The sequence below is a fragment of the Argiope bruennichi genome, chromosome 4 (genome assembly GCF_947563725.1).
Source record: "Argiope bruennichi chromosome 4, qqArgBrue1.1, whole genome shotgun sequence".
Classification (NCBI taxonomy): Eukaryota; Metazoa; Arthropoda; class Arachnida; order Araneae; family Araneidae; genus Argiope; species Argiope bruennichi.
The window spans coordinates 9,317,936-9,330,220 of NC_079154.1; the positions used below are offsets into that span (position 1 = coordinate 9,317,936).

General features: G+C 29.3%; 1 protein-coding gene across 1 annotated transcript in view; it reads left to right on the top strand.

Moving 5' to 3' along the window:
• Positions 1–1,999: 1,999 nt before the first annotated feature.
• Positions 2,000–12,285, top strand: part of LOC129965651 (tyrosine-protein phosphatase non-receptor type 4-like) — a 59,357-nt gene continuing 49,071 nt past the window's right edge. The window contains exon 1 of the mRNA XM_056079732.1: positions 2,000–2,032. Within this exon, the coding sequence (XP_055935707.1) occupies positions 2,015–2,032 (18 nt within the window). The 5' untranslated portion in view covers positions 2,000–2,014. The remainder of the gene's footprint in view (positions 2,033–12,285) is intronic.

The following is a 12,285-nucleotide window of genomic DNA, read 5'->3' on the forward strand; positions in this document are numbered from 1 at the left end:
GCATATACAAGAAAGGAAAGAAGGCAAGGTAGTGAAAAGAAAGGACGAAAAGGACACACAGACTAAGAAAGCTACTTAAAGAGAGATACAAGAAAATTTACAAGCTTTTCTAAAATAAAAGGCAGAAGAAAAAAATTTTTTAGAAAGCTTTGAATCTCTAGTCCAAAATATCATAATATGATAATGTTTTTGAGTTAATCCGTCTTTCTTCATTAAATTTTAAAAAAATTATCATAGCTAAGATAACATGCGCAAAAAATTACCCTTTAATATCTTGACAATTTTTAGAATTTTAAAGGAGTAAAAAAAATTTTTTTGCGGTTAATACACTTCAAAGTTTTTGAGGGAAAATGTTGACATTGGGACTTACTTTTAAATAATAATAATTTTAAAAGAACTTTTCTATATTTTACGAAGAAGTATCTAGTGCTAAATTCTGCTCTGTAAAATATTTAAAACATTTTTTTAAATTCCTGCACATCACTTAAAACATCACACAATTTACTTTCAATATTCTATTCTATAAATAATGCCATATTAATTTGCTCAACAATGTTAATCTATGTCAGTTTAGTTTTGCTATATTAATGCCCCGTTTTAAAGCAATACTAAGACTATTTTGGGACGGACCTCGTAATTTTGAACCGCGGTCAGATGACGAGGACGACACCTAAGCTGGAACTCCACCCTCTCTCCTAAGTTTCACATCACACCAGCGGGAGGACGTTTATCCCCGACGAATTTAAAGTGCACCAGACTCGCTTACACGACGGTTCTTTGGTGGAATTGGGTGTCGAGCCTGAAACCCTCCAGTTCCGAAGCCGAGATTTTGCCACTGCGTCTTATTCATCTATGTCAGAGCTTGTAATGAAGCTTCAATATACGCATTGCGAATTTAAATCTGCGATGGCAGCTTTCTAACCAGACCCATATTCATGTGATAATATTAACGATCATTTCAAAATGTTATTTAATTTCATTACATTGAAATACATAATTATAGCATGTATTTTAATTTTAAATAATTGTTGTGATTTTAGGAGTTATTTATTTCAATGTAACCGATAGAAGCTTAGACAAGAGACTTCGCATACTACAATTTCTTTAAATAGCATCGTGAAATAGGAAAAGGTTAAATTCTAGGAATTATTTCAGTTCTAGAAATTAGTTCTAGACAGTCAACAAATTGGGGGATTTGATCCAACATTTAATAACAGATCTACGATTTTCATAATAAGATAGTATGCCAAATTTCGTGAATCTAGCTCATTGTTTTCCTAATTATCTTGTGTACAAACACAAATGAAACACAGACAGCCCAAGTCCACAAGACCATAAATTAACAAATTTGCTCTGTTTAATTTATTCTATTTTTGAATTACTGTATTCGCTAAACATAATTCCAAAAGCATGTTTTTCGGGTTCAGGGTAATCTTAAACTTGGATATTCTGCAAACTTTTGAGATCTAATTTTTTTGATAATTGCAATACTTTCTATTTATTTATTTCGTGTGCGAGTAATGAAAAGCACTCTAAAACAATTTTTAATATTTTAGATACGTATTTAAGACACACCATTAATCAAAATCTAAACACCAATGTCTCGATATTCGAACCCGATGTTATTTTTCCATCTCATTCATTGACTCGTTTCAAGTGACCACCGACCGACTCGGCGCCGGTATACAAAGAATGAATCGGGCGTTTCCGAAATTAGCATTATTTCTCCCAGTTGTGATTTCTGACAGACCCACTCGTCAACAGCTGCCCCGATCAATGTCAAGCTTCACACTCCCCCTACCCCCACTTTTGTCTAACTCCCGATTCACCTGTGTTATAGGCCTTAGCGAACGCTGGGGCGGCGGCACCCGGCATTCTGAGTCAGTAGAAAACGATCGATACATTCTACACTCGGGATATAGCAGACGATTTTAGAGGAGGAAGATGGCGGGCGTTGGAAATGTGTGTTTTCGTTTTCATTGGATAACATAAGCAGATACAAGCATTCTACAGAATGGAGCAAACCGCACAGGTGAGTTTTTATTATGGCACGTGCTTTCTCTGCTTTATTGTGGTGTTATTGAACGAAGTGTAATTGGGATTGGTTAAAAGTGATGTGAAAAACCAGTACAAATATTTATCCTGTAATCCCGGCTGCAATCGTTTTATTGGGTTAAAGACCTCTGTGCTTGTATTGGTGGTTATTTAATACTTAGTATCATGTTTCTTAAGGTTATATATAGTGGATAGATAATGGTTAAAAAGCCCGTTTTAGTGCATGATGTAATTTGTTATCATTGACAAATATTTTTCTAAAAGTTTGGCATCAAAACAATAATAAATACTACCCTCCGATTAATATTCCCTCCATAGTAACAATGATGCCAAACAAGTAAATAAAGAAAGATATGTTTTAATAGAATTCTGCTATGATACAAGTAATTTAAAATTGATTTGTTTTTCAGAACTTGAAAGTGCTGCGAATTAATTTCATTTAAATTTTGAAATAATGAAATTTGAAGGAAAAACTATATTTATATACCTTCCATCATAATTGAGGTTTGTAATTTTTGTTTTAGTTATTTTAGTTTTGCTTATACGTGAAAATTAAATTTTGCAAATGTTTAGTACTAATTAAAAATATCAAAGTATGTTTTAAATTTGGTATTTTAAGTTCAGTTCTGTCACAATTATAATTATATATGGTCACCAAACTTAAATCTTAAACACAAAAACAAAATCTTAAATCTTAAAAAAAAAATATCTTAAAACACATGAAATGAATGTTAAAATATAAATTTTATCTGTTTTCGTAAGATATATATCTATTTATTTATATATTATTCATACGAAAATACTAAAATTCATATTTTTTAATGGCATTTCTATTTTTTTATAAATTTATTTAATTATTAAAACCAGCAAGTGTAATTATGTTTCTATAAATTTTTAGGCAGAAATCTTTTTCCTACTTTTAACAAAAATACTTCGCAGTAAATTGCTGAATTTCAAACATTATAAATGATATCATTCATTAATATTCCTGAGGAAAAAAAACCAATTGTATAAATTTTCATTCTTCTTATCGAAAGATTTAAAAGCTAAATGATAGTACTCTTGTAATTTTTAAAGTAAATTCTGAAATACAAAAAGTGTTATTGTGAGATTAAATGTTCTTGAAATTAATACATGATATTCATTAAAAAATATTAAAAGGAAGTGCACAGATAATTAAAAGTTAGTTAGTTTTATTCTTGTGTAAGATGATCACCACAAATCATGCTTCATATTATGCGGCTTATTGCCAAATGCTTCAAAAATGAAATTTTGTGGGATGACAAACTGAATTTTAAATCAGAAAAACATGCCGGAAGCGCAGATTTAATTAAAGATTTTTAGAATAGTATGAATTTAATAAAAGAATATGAAAAGTAATAAACTATAAATAAAATTTTATTTATCAAATTTAAACACAACTTGCAGTGAGATGGAAAATAATGTTTATTCGTCTATAGTTTTCCATTTTATTTATATTTAAAAAAATTTCTCTTGCACTTTTTTCACTCAGAAATTTTTGGTCAGATAATAAAAATTAATCTTATCTAACATATCTGATAATATACTTAGTAGAAGTAAGGTATCCAACAGTTTACTCAATACATGAAATCCAAGAAAAATTACATATTTTGTCTATTACCAATTAACGTTTTCATCCAAAAACCGATATGCACTTCTTGATGCATAAACATTTAACACAATAAGCTTTGCTTTAATTTTAATTTTAAGTTTTTTTTCTGTCGGCTCTAAAAGAATTACGTTTTATACTTAAACGATAATATGCACAATTATCTATATTTATAATCTATACTTAAGTTCAATGTGTGTGTGTATGTGTGTGTGTGCGGGCGCGCTCTACAGGCCAGACCGTTCGACTTGCAGCTACCAAATTTAGCATGTGTATACCTTAGAGGCCGGAAATGTGCACCTCGGAGCGATTTTTTCGAATTTTTAATTAAAATTTTAATTAATTAAAAAATAAGCGAAATTTTGGCGTTTTTTCGCTATAACTTCCGGGAATATTATTGCACAAAAATAACTTTTACATCAAATTGAAGTTCAAAACATTATCTTTTTAATGATATCAATTTTTTTAAAGTCGTAACTATTTAAAAGTCGAAGTGTTAAGAGTATTTAGCAGATTATGATTCCTTAGACAAAAAGACTGTGTAAAATTTAAATTTCATGTTTTTTACAAGTACATTTATTGACTGAAATAAAATAAAATATTTTTGTTTAAATCATTTAAATATTTTGAAAATAAAACTATAAAACTGAATTTTATGATGAATCAGAAAAATGTTTGTTGAATAATTCTTTAAAATATTATATAAATAACAAAATTATTCAGCAGTGCACATACAACTTTAAGGCCGAACAACGCTACTTTCACTTTTCGTATTTAAAAAAAAAAAAAAAGGACATAGTTGGTTACAGTAAAAAATTATTTTATATTGATTGCAGTTTAACATTTCCATTCTATTTTTAAAGTTGAAATTTTTTGGGCGCTAACAAAAAAATTTAAAAGAGAGATAAGTCGTACAATGAACAGAATAACTTCAGGCCTACATAATAGTATGATTGAATTGTATAACTATCAAAATCTGAAGTTTAAAACTATTTTGCAGAAAAAGATATTATGAGACAAAGTTACATAAAATATTTAATTGAAAATTTTAGAGATCATTAATACTGGCTAACAGGCTAGTCGGCAAAGGCGCCCAGCTTATAATAAAGTTCAATGTGTCTGTGTGTGTGTTAGCACTCTATAGGTCAGACCATTTGAGCTGAAGCTGGCAAATTTGGCGCATGTATATCTTGGAGGGCGGGAATGTGCACTTCGTAGCGATTTTTTGAATTTTTAATTATAATTTTAATTAATTAAAAATTAAGCGAAATTTTGAAGTTTTTCCGTTATAACCCCTAGAAAATATTAAAGCACAAATTTAATTTTTACATCGTATTGAGGATCAAAAAATTATGTGTTTAATGATACTAATGTTTTAACCAACAAATTCAATTTCTACTTTTAATGAATTTTTAAAAGAATAATTTAATTATATTTTTAACAATTTATTTCCCGTAAAATAAAAATAAAATGTAAGCTACACTAGCAAGTTCCGCTTCATTGGGAAAAAAGTAGCTTTTATAAACGTGTTGCCCTCATATTAGCGAAAACTCAAATTAAAAAAATAAAATCAATCAATGAGTTATTGCAAATTAAACAAATAAAGATGTAAGTATCAACACGTGCCAGTAAAAAATGAAATAAATATGTAATAGGATTTTTATAAAAAGTAAATTCAAAGGAAAGATTTCTGAAGTCTTTTACCATACCTATTTTTCAGCTTTTTTTAATGTAAACATGATTTAATATATATACTTTCGATTCAAGGCCCAAAGACTAATTTGTTAGCCTTTAATAATAGCAATGCATGCATTAAAATGGTTTAAATGAAGTAAATAATTATATTATAAGTAATTTGATTCTATAAATGCTTAAATAAATGACGCATGTTTAGCTTTAATCTAGACTCACTGCTCTGTAAATCATATTTTACAAAAAATTTCTTCAGATTATAATATTTTAAATAAAAAAGAGTTGCACTCCAATCAACTAACTCAGTCCCTAAAACTGACTAAATTATGAATATTTGAATATCACTATTCAATAAAAACAAGTGATTTTAGATCACTTCATCGATCGTCTCAAAGATAATACCCCATTCAGTGTCCAGAGTTTCTCAAGACTGATTGACCTAAGATTATGAAAATGCTGATTGTTCTAAACTATTCTATTCAAAACTTCGTAAATCGGCCAGATTTTATAGCAGAAGATAGAAACGTTCATTTATTTATTATTTATTTATTAAGTTGAAATGTCAAGAATATTTCACAGAATAGGACCAACAGAATGTCTAAAATTTTGACTTCATAATTTTTTGAAGTCTATTTATAGACCGAAACAAAATAAATATTGTTATTCACGTCATAATAATTCTTCAGATATTGCATAAATTTACATAAATTATGAAAGATATTCGATGGTACACATAAGATTTAAATGCTGCACGACTCTGTTTTGATTACTCATATTTTTAAAAAATGTTTGATTTCAATAATAATGTTTTTTTAGATTAATAGCAGTTGAATCATTCCCACTTTAATTTAAAAAAGAAATTTTATGGGAGCAGACAGAAAATTAGAGGCACATAATGCATTATGGCTTTTATGAATGAATAATATGACTATCAAAATTTGAAACTTAAAAATATTTTGATGAAAAAACTATTGAAAGATAAGTTACATAAAATATTTAATTGAAAAATATAACAAGCATTAAGATTGGAGAACCGGCTGGTCGGCAAAGGCGACTAGAAATATATAAATAAAGAATTGTCAATATTTATTTTCTCTTTTTCATAATTTTTTTTACAGTGACAATCATTTGTTATTTTTCTCATTGACCTTATACTAGCATAAAAATTTCTCAAACTTCATATAAAATTTCCTCTCTAAGTTTATACGGAAGAATTTTTGGAATGATTTTTTTTCAATTTGTCATATCCTATGTAAATGTAAAATACGTGATGAAATATGCATTATAAGTATCGTTCAAAATGCTCTGGTGGAGCAACAGATAATAAATTTCTCATGTAGTTACTTCTTCGATAGTAGGTGCTCTTTAGGAAAGGGTTTTTTCAAATTTTAATTATCTTTTTAATTAAAAATGTATCAAAATTTCAGAGTATTCCACAATAATTTTGGACATATTAGCGGACGAAAACTGTTTTATACTGTTTTAAAATTTGAAACGAAAAATTGTCTGTAATACCAAATTAATTTTTATATTCTTTTAGTAGTACCAAAAATATCTTTTTTTAAAATAACAAATTTTTACAAATATTTGAAACTTATCCTATATTAATATTTTTTATTGTTTTAGTTAATGAATTTATACTCACAAACTCGGGCATTATCAAAACATTTTTATTGCCACGCAATTGTTGCTATAAAACTGAAGATAACTCTCTACTTATAATAAAGATGAATGTATGCTTGTGTGTACATGTCTGTATGTTGGAACTCAAAACCCAGACCATTTTATCAGGAGCTGCCAAACTAACCACATATATACTTTGAAGGAAGGAATGCGCATGTCTGAAAGATTTTTTTCTTTTAAATTTTAATTAGAAATTTAATTGGTCAAAAATTAATCGCAACTTTGGAATATTTCGACGAGAACTTTAAAAAATATCACAGCTTAAAAATAAGTTTTGTATCATCTTAAAATTCAAAAAATTATCTATACAACGGTGCCAGTTATTTCACTGTATAATGTTCTTTCAATTTTTAATTCATTTTTAAAAAAATTTTAAGCATATTTTCAGATAATATATTTTACACAAAATAAAAAAAAATTTAAATTACACGAAAAAAGTTAGTTTTTATATTCGTGTTGCCAGCACACTCACAAAATCTCAAGTAAAAGATTAAGTTAATTCTCACTACAAATTAAATCTACAAAAATATTATTTTAGCACGTGTTTGTATGAAATAAAATGAATATGAAACATGATATTTTCTAAAAAGTAAATTCAAGAAAAAAGCTTCTCTGATTTTTAAATTATTCATATTATTAATTCAATAATTATGTGTCATTTAAAGCAAACAGTAAGAATCCAGTCTGAAGACTTTCACAGGGGTACAGGGGTCACCCACGGCAGGGATTCAAAACAAGGGATTTTTTTCTGTGAGGGGTCTGACTTTCGCCCAAAAATATTGACCCCTCGTGACCCGAAAATCCCCTGAAATTATACATATATATATATATAAATTTATTGCTGTGCTCTTTGAACCTCGAGCCCACCTGGAATAATTATTTATTCATCATTTTTGGTGTCGTGAACTACGTTTAAAAATGAAACCAGCAAAAATGGTTTTATAAGACATTCTCGCATTCTTTCTGGTAGATATATTTACCCCGTATAAAAATTGTGAATCTTACGCAAGGCCATGAACTCCACAAGTACTCAGATTTTTATTTTCGGAGAATCACACATCAATGATGCTCTACGTAATATATAGCGAAAGAATGTGAGTATGTATTTTGTATTCCATTCTTTCTACCGATTGAAACCGAGATTTGACACGGAATTGCAAATTTAATGATAAAGTCACGTATCCGATTTTATTCATCTTACTCGTTGAATTTTTTAATTTCTGAACATTGAAGCATTTCATTTGAAATCTTAATATATATAAATTGTGTCACGTTGTTTGTCCGCGATGGACTCCTAAACTACTTAACCGATTCTAATCAAATTTGCACACCGTGTGCAGTTTGATCTAACTTAAAAGATAGGATAGCCCTTTTTTGAATTTTTAATTAGAATTTTAATTATTAATTAAAAACTAACTTTCCCGCCAAAAAAATCGTTTCATTTTCCCCACCGCCAAATGAGTACGGCTTCAGTTTTTTTTCCCAACAGTCATGAGGCTAGGCTTAAGATTTTTCGGCTGATTATTTAAAACTATTCTTTTTTTTTTTTAATGTTTGATGCATTTAAAATTAAACATTGTTAATGAATCGATCTTTCAGATTCATTCTTAAGTACTTTTGAATTAAAATAAAACAGAATAAAGGAAATTAAAAATTTCTAATCTGCATAGCCTTACCCCAACTGGCGTAGAAAAACTCACGCATTTGCGTTACGTTTCGAATCCGAATGTTCGAATTATTTATGATCCTATCCGAAAACGTTTCACAGGAATAAGATATCATTTTCCACAATTATTTTTTAATGCATACAATAAATTTGATACGTTGCAACGGATAAAGTATCACGATCTTATGTTTGAATTTTGTATTACTGTGCACGGTGGCAATTCTCAGAAATAAGATATTTTATTTGAAAATGATTCATTACAAACGTTTTAACGGATCGCTGATTAATATAACATACTAAAATTCTGCGTTTTTTTAATTATAAAGAAGTTTGGAAAAATACTTGGAGGTGCACACGGATAATTATTACTTTTCGTTTTAAATGAATTCCGATTCTTTATTTGACTGTTTACTAAGAAAAATGTTGTACGGCAATAACATTTGTTACCTTCATTGAATTTTCAATTAAATGATTTTATTTCTTTTGTTAAGCATATCGTAAAAAAGGTAAGTGAACGAGCCAATAATAAGTTCCTCTAATCGGATAATAAAAAAATATTAACTCATTTATATGCTAAATGAAATTTAATCTTTTTTATATAAATTATTGAAGATATGATAATAAAAATGGTTACAATAATCGTTTCAGTTTTTCATTTCTTTACTAATAAACTGCATGTACGTATCAAGTTATGTCAGCTATCATCAACTCAGCTATCATTAACTTCAGCTACAATGCTTATCATTATTTAATAAATGTTTCTGAAACTGATTTCATTTTGTAAATGAATTCTGAATCATTGCAACAGACAAATGTATCAATGACGGAATAAATCTCATGGCAACTTCATATGTGGAATATAGAACTTTTTTTTTAAAATCTTTCCTTTAAGCTGAGGAAGCCAGAATCGGTATCACTGAAGTTAGAGGATTTATTATACATCATAAAGGGTTTATACTAAGAAGGAAGGTTTTAAGAAGGAACAAATTATTTGTTCATTATTTGACAGTCACAATTATCTGTTAGCTCCAAGCGATTCTAACAGATGGCGGTATCTGTTGACTGGATTGAGTAAGTATTCTAACAGATGACGCTGTGTTAAAAGTACCAACGTTTCACATAAGCTACAATTTAATGGCATAACCACCACGTGTTGCTGAGGCTAAAGTATAAGTTAAATTTATTTCGTAGTAAACGCAATACAATGAAATTCAATTGTTCTTACTTTTTCAATTTTTGGTATTAGCATAGCCGACCCCGTGTTATTTAGACTGAAGTATAAATTGAATTCATATTATCGTAAAAGTAATACAGTGCAATTCTTTTGGCTTTTTAATTATTAGTGCTTCATTGTTCAACAATCTTTAATTAAAATGCATGTTTAAAACAATCATTCTTATGACGAAGTGTTGAAACACTTCGATTGGCCATAAACATGCGCGTACAATTGCAAAATGATCCATCAGCACAAATATTTTCTGAACAATTACTAGATATTGGGAACGGTAAAATAGAACTGCAACCAAATACGCAATGCATTAAACTGCCAGACAATTTCTGCACTGTTCTTGAGGGAAAAATGAATTGATTCAGAGTATTTTTCCGGATATACAGAGTAATTACTTGAATCATAACTGGCTCAGTTATCGGGCTATTTTGGCAGCCAAAAATGTTGATGTTGAAGAAATTAACCACATAACCTTCGATTAAAGATTGGTTCACCTATTATTCTCCTGCGTAATTTGAATCCATCTGGCTTATGCAACGGCACGCGTTTAGTCATCAAAACGATCACCGGAAATATACCTGAAGCTACCATTTTAACTGGAAAGTTTAAAGGAGAAGTGGTCCTGTTGCCACGTGTTCCAATGATACCATCAGAATCTACGATACCCTTCAGAAGTTTACAGTTTCCAATTCGTTTAGCTTTTGCCATGTCTATAAATAATTCTCAAGGCCAAACAATGTCCATTTGTGGTTTAGATTTGGAAAATCCATGTTTTTTTCATGGGCAACTATATGTTGCATGTTCACGTGTAGGAAAACCGTCAAATCTATTTGAGTTAGCTAAAGACAGGTTAACCAAAAATATTGTGCACCGATTAGTGCTAAATTAAATTGAAATTAAAAGTATTTATAATTCAAAATAATAAACATTAAGATAGTTTTAAATCTTTTATTAATAAACATTAATAAAAGATTTAAAACTATCTGCAGTACCTACCTCATTTATAAGTTTAAGTGTTACGTGTTTTTTACTAACAACTTTGTAATGTACTCATTTGTTACAAACTTGAAAACAAAAAATAAAGAAATTTAATTTTTTTTTGTATTGATTTTTGCTCAATATCAACGGTAGTAGAAAATCAATCATGAAGGTCCCCATGTTTTTTTTTGTTTTTTTTACAAATGGCATCTGTGTAAAAAAGCATGGTGGTCCCCATGACTGATGTTCTCCTACCGTTTCCCTTGAATAGTTTACTTCTATGTAATATAACAAAAACCTTAGCCACAGCAACGGGTGGCCGGGTCTGCTAGTTTGATATATAACTACAATTTTAATAAAAAAAGATCCCATACTAAAGGACATTTATCTAAATTATTCCGCTTTTCGGGAATCCAGTTTAATAATAAGTGTTCGTACGCACCGACAGATTGTAAAATATTTCACATTAATTCGGTCAAAATAATTGAAGATTTAGTTCAAAGTTTGGTACGCATCTAGACATAAGATGTTTAAACTGTGTATCCAATTTTATCCCTCCAGCTCTTATCGTTTTGTAATTATCGTGTTCACTTGCAAAACAGACAGACAGACTTCCTGTGAATGGATTTAGTTCAAAATTTGATCTGAATCTGCAAATGCGGTGCAAATGCCGTATACCAAATTTTACCTGTCTAGCTCAAAGTGTGTTTTAGTTATCTTTGTCACAGAGAGACATAATGCCGAAAATATGTTTTTCGAACTGAGGGTAGTCTGAAATGTGAAAATCTCGAATGCGAATTTTTTGACGATTCCAGTCTTTTCTATAATCCAATAATAATTCATTTCTTCCTATTTACATCCACAATGCAAATGGATCCAACATGTCCAAAACCTTGTTTCTGATATAATCCATTCTATTCGAAAAACAACACATTTTGGAGCGAATGAATAATCAGCCTCTATTAATATATTTTATCTTAAATGACTTATGAAAAATGACTCATCATTTTATTTATTTACTTAAATGACAAATTTATCTTAAATGGCTTTATGAACTATATGTTCACTATACAATAGAAGATCCATTCTTATTATTTCATCTAAACATATGCTTCTTAAACATGAATGCAATGAAATAAAATGAAAACAGACCGATACTTCCCAGGGGGGAAAACACACACACACACATTTTGCTCTTAAGTTTTTATGCTAATGCCAATTCAAGGCGATTCTCCTTATTTTCTGAAATACTTTCCATAAGCTGAATACACAAACATTGGCATCAAGGTTTCCACCACTCTGAATGCAGGTGCTCTCGAAGAAATGGTACGCGGATTTTGGTCTCCTTATCGA